The 15,105-nt window shown below is 42.0% G+C and overlaps 1 protein-coding gene across 1 annotated transcript; it reads left to right on the top strand.

The window, feature by feature from the left end:
- The first annotated feature begins 818 nt into the window (after nt 1–818).
- On the top strand, nt 819–14,211 carry fra10ac1 (FRA10A associated CGG repeat 1). Its single transcript, XM_064319362.1, has 14 exons — nt 819–947; nt 2,497–2,576; nt 3,715–3,810; nt 3,933–3,978; nt 5,092–5,168; nt 5,617–5,700; nt 6,581–6,665; nt 6,997–7,042; nt 11,683–11,796; nt 12,277–12,319; nt 12,430–12,542; nt 13,169–13,216; nt 13,814–13,901; nt 14,049–14,211. The coding sequence occupies exons 1-14, from the start codon at nt 918–920 to the stop codon at nt 14,089–14,091; spliced, it is 993 nt and encodes a 330-aa protein (XP_064175432.1). The 5' UTR covers nt 819–917; the 3' UTR covers nt 14,092–14,211.
- The last annotated feature ends 894 nt before the right edge of the window (nt 14,212–15,105 follow it).

Genomic DNA, 15,105 nt, shown 5'->3' with positions numbered 1-15,105 from the left:
TATATTGTCTGTTTTCGATTGAATTGTTCGTATTACGTTGGCCCATTGATTTGTTCATTTATTTATTTCTGTCGTATTTATTTTGACATGCCAAATATTTAGGATCAAATGGTTTTAAGAGTAACCTGAAATGCACTGGAAATGAACAAACTCATTAAATGATTAAATAGTGATCTTATTGCTGTATACAAATATTTTGTTCATTTTCCGCAAGGCACAATTCGTTGTTGCATCATAACAATTTGCGCATTTTAACTACCCCCACAGAATTAAAATTGTTAATGGTTCCTCTTTGTTGTGTTCTATGGGGATTTATCCCATTAAAATCTGTAAAACAGTAAAGTTTTGTCTCACTGGAAAGTCTGGATAACGCCCCCACTACCCACCCTTTTTCTCTCTTTTAAAGGCCAGTTCAGTTACTTTACAGAATAAATGACCTGTTGTTCCATTTTGGCAAGAGGAATCTGTGCAATGTCAGCTTTTGTCTGGGTCTTGTTCACGCATTTTGCTTGAGAGGTGTGGCTATTATACAATTAATGGTCAATAAACTTTCATATAGGCTATTTCAAAGTAAGCTATAAAAACGCCTTAATATATTTTTACACAAACTGTATCGGCTGTCCACATGTAACCCTTGCGTTTATCAAAGAAAAAAGGCATTGCTTTGCCACTGTATTTGACTAGATTTATTATAAACGCAAATTAGGAACTCAGGTACTGTGGCTATTAGCTATGTTTACAGATAGTTGTGGATGCAAGTACTCTTTTTCAATAAGCAGTTTTATTCACCATGACACCAGCCAAGCACAAATAAATCCGTGCACGTTGCGCTCGCACACTTGCAATTACACCCTTTTTTGTCGCCTCTGACGACATCAAAACGCGCGGCTGTCTAATATGAAAACAACGAACAGAGCATGGAGGATAGTGGACTGAATCTAGTCAAGGTAGGTATCTAACGGCCGGTAGTTTTTCGTGTTACAGAAATATTTCTGAAAGTATTATGAGCTGCAACGCATGCTATTGCATTTGTATGGTTGATCACAAGCTAGTTGCAAGCTGTGACTAACGCTAACGTTTGGCAGCTTCCGAACTATGCTCGGTGAAGGAGATGGGGAGCAGAACGTAGCTAATGCTACCCACCGCTTGTAAATAATTATATCAATATATTACTGTTAATTCACAATAAGCAAAGTTTAAAGGTGCAATATTTTGCCGTACAGAATTAAAATGAGTGTTCAGTAAATCTAGTTACCTAAACATTGTAGACCCGTGACTGTGGTTTGGGATGCTTGATAAACAGTCACTGCTAGCTAAGCAGGTCTGCTGAAGATATTGTCTTAGTGAATTGTTATCAAGAGTTTCGGATTGCGTTCTATTATATTGGACATTGTATCTTTTAAGCCCTCGCGTTACAAGTGCATATAGGCTACTGATGCAATGTTAGCATCCTTAAATTGTGGAGTCTTTTACCGCCAGAGGGAGTGGGGTAACATTCAGTAAAGTAGCCTACATGCAGTAAGATGTGAAGTAGCTACTGTGTAATGTGAGCAAACGACAGTAGCTTACAATATTTAATGATGTGCTTTTTCATCCGTATGTATATACCACTACATATTCAGCTGTGTAGAGATTTAAAACAAATATATAATCTTTAAATCATCATCGTGATTCTTGCTGTCGCTGTTTATTCTTTTTTTATCACCGCCGTCAAAATAAATATGACGCCAGACTGACGTAAAAAAAGCCAATTTTGAGCATCTCGTCTGTGTGTCTTTTGAGACGTTTGTCTCTTGCACCATCATTTTGAACGCTTCAAAAACTGATTATTAGTAATAGTAATATAGTAATTATTGTTGTTGCTGGTATTATTTACCATGATCTATAGCCGTGATTATTGAGAGTGGCTTTAGAGTATAGATGTTCTTCAGCCTTGACCAACCTTAGTCATGGTGACCTTCACATTATGTAATGCTAGCTTGACTGTAACCTGGAAGATGTATTGCATTTCCAGCAGGATGCTGATGCAGGCATTTTAAAAGCTGAGCACTCAGGGAGTCACCTATGTGCAGATGACTAAGCACTCCCTTATTTCTGTTACGTCATTTTAAAAATGCATATTTAATACATACAAGATGATACATAAGACAGAGTAACAGCACTTTTTATACGTGTTTCCTCACTCGAGTTCTCTGATTATGTTTTTTTTTCCCAGCTAAATTGAAATTAGTGGTAAAATTCCTGAGGACAGAGATGAAAATGTTCTTATTCTGAATAGTCATGTGGTTCTGAACAATGTGAGCAATATGATAGGCTACACCTTAACAAATTATATACAATGTACAGTTCTCCTCCAGTGGCAGTGCTCATAGTGATACATTGGTCCATTGTTAGTGCTTGTGTGGCACAAACTTCTGTGCAGTTCATTCCTGAAGTGTACACCTTAGTGTTTTTTCCTCCAAGACGAATGATCTGACACATACAAATTTCTTCCAGGTGCATGGGGGCGGGGGGTACGACTCTGACTTCAGCGATGACGAGGGCCCAGGTGGAGAGTCTCGCCAAAAAGAGAAGAGGTACTTACCAAACGACAGGGCATGTTGAACCATCCTATTGACTTTGATAGCGTCATTTAACCAACCATTTATCTTTTTTTTTGTTGTTATATTATTGCAATGTTATTTCAGACATCACAATGTCAGTTAGAAACGTTGTGTAAGTGATGCAAATGACTCAAATCCTTAAATTGGCTTGTTACTCAAACAGGCACTGGAAGTCTCATTAATTGGAAAATATTCTGGTCTGGTAAAATTGGTTTGTTTTTAGAATGCCTGTTGGAAGATTGAATAAAAAGAGTGTGTTTAAGGTAAGGTTTGAGGTTTAATGTTTAAGCTTGCTCAGATTGTGCGCTGTATGATGTTATCAGAGGCTCTCTGCAGGGAGATGTACTAGCAGATATCACTCTTTGTGATTGGATCTGCTCTGAACTCCCCATGGTGCCCAGAGAGTCCTGTAGAGTAACTGGAAGCCCTAGATTAATATGTGTTCTTATTCACCCTGTCCGGGGAATCTCACTATCCAAAGTAGAAATTACTCTTATTTATGACCTAACCGTTTATCCAAATGTGTTTTCTGACAGGAAACCCGATCATCACTTTCACAAATTTTCCTGAAGTACATTATATTGCTGTTTGCATCATAACATTACTACATTGCATGATTTTTTTTTCACATCCAAGGCGACCTATACGGCTTATGTTTTTGCACATTGTCCATTTATATAGTTGGATATTTATTGATGGAATTCAGGTTAAATGTCTTGCTGAAGTGCACAAGCTCAATCAGTTCCTCCACCACTGCCCTCCATTGCTGCCCACTACTGTGAAAACATGAATTCGGCTGACTATGCAGGATATTGTAATGCTGCATTTTTATGTTTGCCACAATATTCCACCCTTGAGCCATGTTGGACAATTAAGCCTTTGAAGAAAATTTTTTTGGAGTGTTTATTTCAGAATTCTAAGTCAGTGTTCTAGAACTCCATTGCTTTCAATTACCAGTAGTGATTGCTACATCAGTATTAGTATCTTCAGTTCAGAACATTCTAATCACACATTTTTGATCTAACACCTTAATGTGTTCATAGTTTTGCACAGTAGTACTCGCATGTAACTCTTAGTTTTTGCTTAACTTTCTTTTCTTTTGTTGACTCAGGAAACATTCAGATGACCTGCTGCTGCAGAAGCCCTTCCAGAAAGGAAGACATTCTAAGGTGGCCCATAAGAATGTCGCTGCACAGGAGTGGGACAGGTGTGAGTTTCCTCTGTCAAGATTGCAAAAGGCAGTAGCAATGGAGTATGATAATATACATATATATGCAACATCTTTTTTTTATTAATAGGTATATATAACGTATCTTTTTTTATTAATAGGGAAGAAGCCAGAAACAGACGGCATCACTTGATTTCAATGAATGCTGTATCCTTCCAGTGAAAAAAAGATTGGATGTATCATGCTCAATCTTTCAAATGTCAGAAGTTTCTCATGCGGATGGTTTACTGTTTTTTGTTTGGCTGTGTGTGTGGATGTGTGCGCGCGCGTCTGTGTTGGTGTCTGTGTGAGTGTGTGTGTACCTGTGAGTGGGTGGTGGGTGGGATGTAAGTTCCATGTCTTTATCTCCATGAAACTGTGTCTTGGTTGGACAGTGCTTAAATAAAGCTATGCTTAAATGTATTTCAGAGAATTGCAGATTTTAGCGTTGCCTTTAATTAGAAACTGATTTACACAAGGACCACCAAGAAAACGCTTCTCATTATAATTCTTAGTTCAGTGAAAAAGCTCTGAGGCAGAAAGAAAACCTAGACTGCAGAAGCCAGCCCTCCATTGGATTGCTAATCGCCATCCCTGTAATAATTCATGCTGCCGTTACTAACATGCAACCTGGGCAGTATGTATGCTGCATATTAATGAGTTCACATCACCATCACTACCAATGAAAGTACTGTTTTCATTAAAAATGCATGTGCATTGACACGTACGAACCAGAAAACGCAGTGAGCTGTGAACGCGATCGTATGTGCTGCCTGGCCATTACTGCTGGTGCGGATGTAACTTGTTGACAGCAGTTTAGTTCAGCTCTGAGAAGTTCTGTTCATAGCCTGCAACCCCCTCTCCAGCTTGTTTCAGCTTGTGCTAGCGGTTTAGCTATATCAGCCAATGCATGCGGTACAAAGGTAGGGCATCAGTACTGATTGAGCCCTGCACTGATCCAAAACGAGCCAAGCTGTCCAAGATGGGGGATGGCATGCCTCTTCATGCAGTGCAATGATTCTGCAGTTTTCTAGATATTTCTACATTGTATAATACTGAGTACATGTGCATGTGGTCCCCTACATTTTTTTAGCCCAGTAATTGATCCACTAATGCAACAAGGAGTTTTACAGGAACAAAAAGCAGGGCTCCTGCCCTCCTGAACCCGGGTTGCCAGATCCCTGGCTCCAGAATAGGCCTTTGTGCGAGAGACAATGTTAATTTGCTACCATTTTTTGTAACAGCATGTTGTGCTACCTCTCCTTGATGTATCATTTTCAGTTTGACAGACACAAGAAGTTTGTCAGTGACTACATAATGTATTATGGTGGGAAAATGGGGGATTTCAAACGTTCAGCGTGAGTTGATTTATTTATTTGCCATTAAATGTAGTTTGATATCAAATTTAGTTTTGCTTTTCAAGAAATAGGTATTTTAAATCTCTGAAGTTGGTAAAATAGAAGGTGGTTTAAAATATGCCTGGAGCAAAATAACTTTTCAAAAACAATGCTAACTCCATAGCAAATGTATTACTTGCTTCAGTATCTAAGTGTAATCTTGTTCTGACAGGTTGTATTACGTGTATGTTTGTTAGCATGCCAGAATCCATTAAGAATGGTCCTACCTGCGTTAGAATAATACAATGCCTTGTTAAATTTTCACATTTCAATGTTTCTGTTTCACCCTTTCAAACCTATCATGAAGTATTTTATCTCCAGAAAAGTTGATCTTTAGGTTCAGAGATATACTGTGTCCATGTAATGTCAGCACTATATATAGCCTGTACTAAAGGACTTTTTGTTTTAGGACCAAGGATAAGACGGATTTCGATGTTGTGAAAGAAAACCATCGGTTCCTATGGCGAGATGAAGATGAGGAGGATATGACATGGTAAATTGCGGGTCATGGGTTCCTTCAGTGCGACTGCACATACTGTGGCATGTGCGGTCAGACTCAATCCAAACGTGGATGAAAAAATAACAAACCCTGGGGGTCTATAATCCCTTCAAGGGGTTAGCTTGAGTTAGCTCCCAGACGGCGCACAAAAACCCACGCTGCTATCCAGTATTTCCTGTCCCTGCCCAAAGATCCCTACCTGACCACTATTAGCCCATGCACCCCTTAAAACATAGAACAGCAACCCAAGTTCTCCCCTCTCCATCACAAGTCCTCCAATTAACAAGTTTCTCCTGTCTTGTTTTCTTTTGAATTTTGAAAACATTATGTAGGAGGTATGGAGGACATTGGCAGAACATTATAATACTTTAAAATGTGTGTGTGGGGTCGGGTGGCAGAGAAAATTTAATTAAACTCAAACATGTACTCTGATTCCTGTCTCCACCTTTCTCTGCATCTCTCAGAACTGCTAACATTGCAGAACGTAGGCACAAGTGCTTCCCTACTGCAGGCTGTACTGTTAGGACCATTAAAAGGGCTTGTCAAGAGTTTGAAAGCTACTCTACGTTGATTGACATAAACAGTCTGCATTAGCAGTAGGGCGGTGCGTGATTTTATTGCCTTTGGTAGTCTGTCTAAACTAATCTGAAGGCCTGTTCATTTAATTAGCAATCCCCTGCTGAAACCAAAGAGGAACGTGTCTTTGTGTATTCCGATACTGCCTTTAAATAATGCATGTTTCATTACTCCAAGCCAGTATACGGGTTGTGAGAACAGATTGTTTCTGTTTTTTTAATACTGCATGGAAATGTGCATGTTTTCCAGTGTGAAAAGTACTTGGTGTGAGAAATTCTTTTTTAATTTTCCTCTCCAGGGAGAAAGAACTTGCGAAGAAGTACCATGATAAGCTCTTTAAGGAATACTGCATAGCTGACCTAAGCAGATACAAGGAGAATAAGGTAGGCGCTGTTCTTTCCAACCTCATTCGATAACAAAGGTAATTTTACACCTGAGGTTATTATGACCTTTCTAATTTTAAGCTGGAATCTCCACCACATGGCAAAGAGGCTAGCAATATTGAACAGTATTTGCGGCCTGAATTAATAAGATCTCAAGTCTGCATTATGTCATGCACAGGTCTTTAGCAAAGCTTTATGTGAAGTTTATCTGATGTCATATGTTGTGTAAGGTTCTCCAATGTTCTTGTCTGATCCAGATTATTCCTGTGCTTATTACTTGTTGAAAATATCATACAGTACTTGCTGAAATAATTGCTGTTTCTCCCAACAGTTCGGGTTCAGATGGCGAGTTGAAAATGAAGTTGTTTCAGGAAAAGGTAAAATTTAATTGCACTGCATTGACTAATTTCTGTTACTGCATTACTTAGAAAATAATTACACTGAGCACTGTGGTCTGCATCCTGAACAGATAAATGCTGGCTAGTGAATCTTACTGTTACTTGAATTGTTTTATGGATGCAACTGAGGGCTCAAAGGACGGTTACCTCTAATCCTGCAGTTGGTTTAATGGTGTGTTTTTGGGTGTAGTTTTTCTGGTTCTTTACATTTTCCAAAATCATTATAGAAAAATTATTTATTGACTTGAATGGTGAAGTATGCATCATGGCATGAAATATATTTCAAGATGAATCTCATTTATTTTGTTTGAATTCAGTTCTTTTTGTTCTTGCCACTAGATGGCAATCTAGAGTTTTGACACTATTCGATTCCAGATTAACACTGAGGTTAAATAATCCATCTTTCAATCACAAACTTCATTTTAGTGATCACTTTCATTGTCGTAAAGAATCAGAAGCCTTTTCATAATCCAGCAAAACCTTGTCACATGGAATTTGGATATAGTTGGTAGCAGACTTTTTGATCCTGTCCAATTGACTGGTTACTAGTCATATAACTTTATAAGATAGTCGAACCATTAGCCTTGTCAGGAATGTAGCAAAAACAGCAACGTTTATATTTATGTGTTTGAATTGCGTGGAGTATTTAAATGGTCTTCAACAGGAAATGGTTGAAATAAGTATACTTATTCAGTCACGGTTTTCTCTGTTCTTGCTCTTTTTTTCCCCCCAAAAATTCTTGTCTTGTAATTTGTTTTGCAATGTGAAAGTTGAGCGTGTTAATGTGCCATCCTGGATTAAGCCATTCTTGTCCAGGTCCATGGCTTCCAATCATTAATGAAGGCACAGAGTGACAGATGGTGAAACCCTAGATGTGCAATATGATTAGTCGGCTGAGTCTGCCGATTCAGAAAGAGCTCAGTGTTCCTTCAAAATACTGCTATCTTCAGACCTTGGTGAAACCAGTGGATTTTATTGATTCGTGTTGTGTCTGGGTTGCATGTCATGACCTTTTTTTTGTGATAAAAATGCTACAGATGTCTGAGTTTTCGGTTGTGTGACATAAACATTAGTGTGGCATTACTGTTATCTCACATGAACAGGTGAAAATGCATGCTTTCAGATCCCTATTTGTGGGGTTTTTGGCCGACGTTAGCAGAATGAGATGAACATGGGCCTCATTAAGTCCATCTTTGTCCATATTTGACGGAACAGTATCCTCAGCGCTGTGTTGGACCGTTGCATGGTGAATACAGGAATGTTATTATTAACTAACTTTTTTGATCTGGTGGGGAATCAGTAAAAAAAATAAATAAAGTATGCTTCAATTTAAGTTAAAAAAAATATTATAATAATGCTATCGTTAATGGCAGTGATTTATTTTCATATGATTGGGCTAAATTGAATGATAGACTGTGGCTGTGGACGATGGACATTAAAAGTCATATGGGGTGAATGGGACAGTGCAAGGGGCTCATGGTTTCTCCCATGGGTTTGAGTGAGGTGGCTGCTGGAGAGCGACAGCGAGCGACTGCGTGTCCTGTGGTGAACCGGGCCTCCTAATGCTCTTAGAGCCCCTGTTTAGGCTGGGAGACGCTTCTGCCGTCGTCCGTCCGTCCGCAGAGCCCTCCCTCCCGCTCTCCCCGCCTAAGCCGCCGGTCTGGCGTCTCCTGAGCCTCAGTTCCCTGGCTTAGCTCCCTCTCTGTCCTGATCTCCTCGTGACGTCGCTCGCCAAATCCCTCCGGACTCCGCGCCAAGGTCCAGACCAGAACCCTCGACTCCCTCGACGAGCACCGATTCCTGACGCTCGTATCCTACGCCGCGATGGCGACCCCACCCTCACCCCACACCCGCGCACTCCGATTTGTAATTGCCGGAACCGGATAGCCGTTACACTTTTGCCGGTTCAGTCCTGGTTCTGTCAAGGGCAGCCGCTGACCGTTCCTACGGCACCTTGTCCCTCAGGGGTGATGGACACCACGTGACGAGTCCAGGCTAGCCACTGCTCTGCTTTGTCCTTTACTTTCGAGCGGTGCTCGGTTGAGCCCTTTCACCTAGAAACCATATCTGCCGGTCAGAAGGGGCCTGAGCATGCTTCCTGTCAGTGGTGTTCTGCACGCGGGGCAGAGGCCCCGGCCCAAGCGTGTGTTGACAAGGAGGACCCGTTTCGCTCAAAGGCCGTGGAAAGTTAAACCGTGTGCATGTTTTTACAGCCGGCTTGCGCGGACACGCTTGGATTTGGTGAACCTGCTAACCTTCCGCAAACCAGCTGTAAAATAGGCCGTGGCAAAGCTCTGCACGACAGGCAGAGGTAGAGTCTGTGCTGGTTCTTTCAGGTCAACATTATGCAAGTTATTTTTCTCTCCTTAAATAGGAGCCCCAATGTTGTTGAAAGTCTCCAAGCTCATTTAGTAGGAACGCCCAGGTTTCTAAGACGCGCTGAACGTCCTGTTTCATAAACATTTGATGCCTTTCCAATCATTGCATCATTTCTTTTTGGGCTGGTTTCCCCTAGTTGAGGCCAGGATCTCTCTATGGGGTTAGGCAGAATGTAATTGGATTCTGTACTCTGAAATCTGTTTTCCTGTATTGAACCATGAAGTGTAGGCTACTATCTGAGTCAACTGGTCAGGGTTGTTGTTTCAGTTGCAGATGTGTTTGACCCCTTTGTGCATATTTGCCAGGTGCTGCCATATATCCAACGGTGTTTGGCAGTATGACGTATGAATCTTGGTCTTTTTCAAGTTTTAAATGTCAAAATTAGACCTGATCCACTTTTTTGTGGGCCCCACAGTTCTGTTCCCCACAGTCTTACTGTTTTGACATCGCTCTTTTATCCACTGTTACTGTTCTTCCTCACTAAAAATATATCTTAAGCGGCCTTACGTGATGACAAAGAAGGAAGCAGAAGCAGTTAAACTGAAGTGAGAAATGAGGTTTTCCATTCAGAGTTCAGGAGAAAGGCGTTACGGTAGTTTGATTGAATCTGTTGGGAACGCTTTTAGCATCAGTCGGCTAAAGGCAGTTTGGCAAGATGGGGCTGCAGTAACAGCTGGGGCAGGGCCGTTAAGTGTCCTGGATGAAGATTGTCAGCAGGGAGTAGGGATCATCGGGGGGGGGGGGGGGGTGGGGCGTAGGAGGAAGGGGGTATCCCAGCCGACGGCCTGGTTCTGATCCACGGCCCAGTCACGCTTTCTTCCCTAACAGATGGAACCCTAATTGGATGTTAATGTCAAGTTTTTTTTTCCTTCTGCCTTTTCTGTTTGGTGATGTGAAAGCACTTAGTGAGCAAGACAGTATGCCAGTCCAAATAGTGTACAGTGCAGTTATTTTAAAAATCAATCATTTCCTTGTCTTCCAGTGCAGGTGTGGCACAAAAAACTTTATTAAGTGCAATACCCTTCCTGAAGTAGCAGATTGAATTGGATTGATAGCTTGATTTCAGTTTCAGTTTTATGGTTCAATGATGCAGTTACTAATAATGATCTTTGTATTTATGATATCTTTGTTATAGGTCAGCTCTGAATTATTTATTCAGTGTCATGAAATATTTTTTTCTCAAATAAATGATCCGTACAAACTGTGCAGGAAAGATTAATTTTAGGTGTGTTGGGTGTACTTTGTCCTACAGGCATGTGTTGTGAAAGATTTTGTTTGTAAGAGCTGTCTAAACCTGGTACAGTGGCATAATTTGTTAAATAATGAATTTATTCACTTGTCAATATTTGTGTTCTAAGACATGGTGTTTGTTAAAAAATGTCCTCAATGTGCAGTCCCTTCAAACACTGCTCACCTTGAAATTAGCTCTGTTAGTCAGACCTTGAAAAGGTGCACATGTCTGTTTAAATTGCTTGTAAAGGCTACAGTTTCTCTGGTTAAAAAGAAAGGATAACGAAATTTGCACACATGCCAGGTGGGGAGTTTAGCAGAGTCCCCCTGTGAGCGAGAGTGAGGAGCAGTCCTGCCCCATGGCCTGATGGGAAGGGAAAGCCCTGGTGGGGGAGCGCTGCTCATGACCCGATGTCCCCCAGCTGGAGGAAATCAGTTAGACACGGGCAGCGGCTGTCGGGGGTTCGGATAGGCCATGGGCTGGACGCCGGGAGTGGGCTCTGTGTGTGTGTGTGTGTGCGTGCGTTCATGTGTGGATCATGAGTGTATGTATATTTCCGTGAAATTCGGTCTGTCTGTTGTCCAGTCAGATGTTCATTGGCAGAAATACCCTGCTCACAGTGCCTCTCCCCCTGCCTTGTACTCTTCTTTTATAGGTGCATTAGGATTAAGAGCGATGGCTATTGGTTACTGAGTCATAAATGGCCCTGAGAAGCGGCCATCTCTTTTCTCATTACCGTTCCCACCAGCGCTGCTTAATCACCACCGGACCGGCTCCTCCATAATGGCTTCAGCTTCCCATGAGTAGAATTTATGGCCGTTGTCAAGGACTTCTGTATTCAGCAGTTTACAGGCCAACGGGGTAAAGTTTGGTGCAGTGGGTGGGGGGCGTTAGCCTAAGTCATAAGGCAGAACAAGAGCGATTGTTTCCTGAGACTGACTCTCGGGGTGTTTACGGGGTGTTGAGCGTCGGTGTAGCCCGCACTGTGTTACCGGCGTCTGCCCTACAGGCCAGTTCTCCTGCGGGAACAAGCGCTGTGAGAAGCAGGAAGGCCTGAAGAGCTGGGAGGTGAACTTCGCCTACGTGGAGCTGGGGGAGAAGAGGAACGCCCTGGTCAAGCTCAGTAAGCGCCTTCCCCACCGCCGCCTAGCCTAGCGCCGCTGCTAACCCGCGGCTGGAACTGTAAGTGGCACAGATCAAATTAGTGCGGTCTCCTCTGAGAATTTCTATCAGTTTTAAGCACATTTTAACTACTTTGAAATTGATGTCAGTAATTTCAGTGATTAAAATGAATGAATAATTTTTTTGTTTCAGTTTTATAATTGCATTTCATGTATTGCTACAGAACATTTCCAACAGTATTTGGCAATATGACTTGGTGTTCTTGCGTGGTTCTGTATGAGAACCTGCAGTTACATGGTATTTGTCTTTAGCTTTGTCCTTTTCTAAAAGCGAAAATTAGGCCTCATCGGCCTTTTCTTTGTCAGTTCATCGGTCAGTTTTCCCACAGTTGTGCTGTTTTGACATTGGTGCTGTGTCCACCGTTACTGCCGGTCTGAGCTTTCACTGTTCACCTTCATGACCAGCTGATTGTGCCTTCTAGGACTTTGCCCTGAGTGCTCCTACAAACTCAACTACCACCACAAGTGAGCGCATTTTATTTTAATCGCTTGGTTTTTGTTTTCTTTTGAATGTCCTGAATTAAGCAGCTTAGCGACTGTCCGTCATTTCCCGTGACATTGACGCTGTCTTCCAGGAGGAAGGAAGTCAAATCGAAGAAGAGGAAGCGCTCCGATGAGACCCAGGACGAGCCGCCGTCGGGACCGGCCAAGGAGAGCTGCCAAAAGAAGAGCAAGCGCAGGAGGAAAGGTGGACGACCGTTCAGCTCCTCGGCCTGCTCCTGGCCTTCAGCATCACACCCTGTAGCCTTCAGTATCGCACCGCAGCCTGTACCGTGCTGCAGAACCTCAGTCCAGACCTCACAGGTTCACCTCACTGAGCCAGTGGGTCTTCTCACGAAAAGCTAATGTAAGAAGAGAGAGCGTGGCTGAAACTGGAAAATAGTTTTTCATCCAGCTGCTGGCTTCTGCCTTGGAAGCGATGTGGCATTCCATGAATAACATGCCTGTACGTGCCTGCACAGCACCACTGCATTTCTGTCTGAGGAGGCTCTTTAGACTTTTCCAGAAGTCAACACCCCACTGTAAAAGGGAGATCTGTAAATATGATAAATTGTCTTGTTTTTGAACGTTTAGGGATTTGGAGAAGTTTAGGGAATTTGCAATGTACAAGGTAAAAGGAGTTGAAAGTGATGTGTGTTCCCAACTTCCATGGATTACAGGCTCACAGACGTATCTCCACGATGTTTTGTAAGCACAGTTCCATGCATTTGTGTGAATGTGAAGTCTGTTATATAATGTCATACAACACAATTCACATGTGACCCTCCTGTGCCTCTTTAAGTGGAGCTGATCCCTGTCTTGTCTCTCCGACAGAACATTCCTCTTCCAGAGATTCAGATGACTCCGGGGAGTCTGACAGAGGTATGCGTTCGCTCCGCGGAAACTCGGGCCGAAGGAGACGGCCCATCGCCGCTCCTCATCCTCACACAGCCCGTGTGGTGACACGTAAAGCCTTTGTGTGTCCATGCAGCCCATCTTCCCTAAGGCAGACAGTCACTGTTCATTGGGAGACCTTAGACATCTCAGTGTGGCCGATAGCATTAAGCATACAAGATATGCTCTATTGTAATGTAGACCAGTGATGTTTATCAGTGCCCTTGGAAAGCTGTTCTTTGAAGTGGCTGGTTTTTTTATCACCTTAAAATAGCAAAATTAAATAAAATAAATGCATTAAACCTTGGTATGCCCAGTGTTGGGGAGTAGTTAACTACATGTAGTTAAATTAATAGTTTAATTTCAATTTTGTAGCAGTTTGCTGGTAGTTAAACTACATTCAAATTTGTGTAGTGGTTGTTGTAATTACACATAAAATAACGATCACAGACAGCTCAGAGCAGCATGAAGTATTTCTATGGTGTTCCTAGCTTACTCATGGCTGCGCATAACCAGAATGGAAAGAGCATTAGGGCAGTCTTGCGGGGGTCTGATTAGTGGGGTCCCTGTGACCTCCTTCCACAGGTGAGGATGAGTCAGACGAGGACACAGAGGGACCTTCGGAAGCAGACCACTGGAAGGGCCCCGCCCCTAGCGTTGAGGAGAAGTCCAGGTGAGGAAGACCTCGCTCGGTCGTCTTCACAGAACGGTCATCTTGGGGAACCCAGTTTTATGTCCACTTCACTACTGGTTTCCATAGTGATTTTCTTTGAATGAAAAGAAAAACACTGCTCATGTTGTGGCTCTTTGTGTCTTGTAGGGAGGAGGAGTTTGACGAATACTTTGAGGACATGTTTCTGTGACCGGTGTGTGATGAAGCTCAAGCCTGGAACAGGAGCTTTCCAGAACCACTGCAATATGTGTTTACGATTCAATGTGCTGTCTGAAGTTTACTTCCATTTTATTAAAGACCTCAGAGTTCAGATTTCCTATGTCTGATTTGATTTGGTACGTTTTCTCTGCTGATTGTTGATGGTGACTTCAGTCCCTAACCGCTTAGTAAATACTAGATGTGATTGTATCCCTCTCTATCTTTTTGCACCCAGAAAGTATTTTCTACTCCTAAGACAGCACATCCACGCGAATGCTCATTATTTAACCTTTAATACTGTAAAATTTAACCATGATAAATAGTCGATCAGATCAATCCTGAGTTGGTCTTTCTTTTTTACTATGTTGTTATGTGGTCCATGTCTTTTTTATCTTTGTTATGGTCAACGTTCACTACAGAATAAAGCAGCTGCTAATTGGACAAAAGCCGCTGAATTGCACCTAACTAGTTTACGCCTTAAGAGACTTCTGTATGGCAAAGTTTAGTTTGCATATGTCTTACTCGATTTGAAAGGTAGAATTCAGCAGTACCCTATAGTATTTCACTGTAACACTGAAGTGTACTCTGTAGTAGTTCTTTGAAGTTCAGAAGTACACTAGTAATACACTAGAATTCAGGGGTACACTATTGTTGTTTCTAGAATACAGAGAAGCGTAATAGTAGTTCACTGGAATACAGAGGTACACTTTAATAGTTCACAACGATTTAGATTTAGAATAGTTGTTCATAGAATAGGGGCAGACCAGTCCCTCTTGCTTTGTTCAACTGAGAACGAAACAGAAACATGCTTCTCTATGTGGACTTGGACCTTGTGGTGCCACACAGTAGCCCACAGTAAAGCACAACGTCTGAAGAACTACTCAGAAAAAGGCTTTTCCAACTTTTATGAATTGCTTTATTGTTCGAAGTTTACGTCTTTACACAAACTCAGTTGTTTCAAGATATCGATCTAACCTTTAAAACAGCAGTCTTATTAAACACGTTT

The sequence above is a fragment of the Anguilla rostrata genome, chromosome 2, assembly GCF_018555375.3.
Source record: "Anguilla rostrata isolate EN2019 chromosome 2, ASM1855537v3, whole genome shotgun sequence".
NCBI lineage: Eukaryota > Metazoa > Chordata > Actinopteri > Anguilliformes > Anguillidae > Anguilla > Anguilla rostrata.
The sequence above is the reverse complement of the archived record's forward strand: the minus strand, read 5'-3'. Positions and strand labels throughout refer to the sequence as shown.

Coding starts and splice junctions, on each gene's coding strand:
- fra10ac1 (XM_064319362.1), top strand. CDS start 918: ATGGAGGATAGTGGACTGAATCTAGTCAAG. Junction 948..2,496: donor GTGGACTGAATCTAGTCAAG/GTAGGTATCTAA, acceptor AATTTCTTCCAG/GTGCATGGGGGCGGGGGGTA. Junction 6,666..6,996: donor GCAGATACAAGGAGAATAAG/GTAGGCGCTGTT, acceptor TTCTCCCAACAG/TTCGGGTTCAGATGGCGAGT.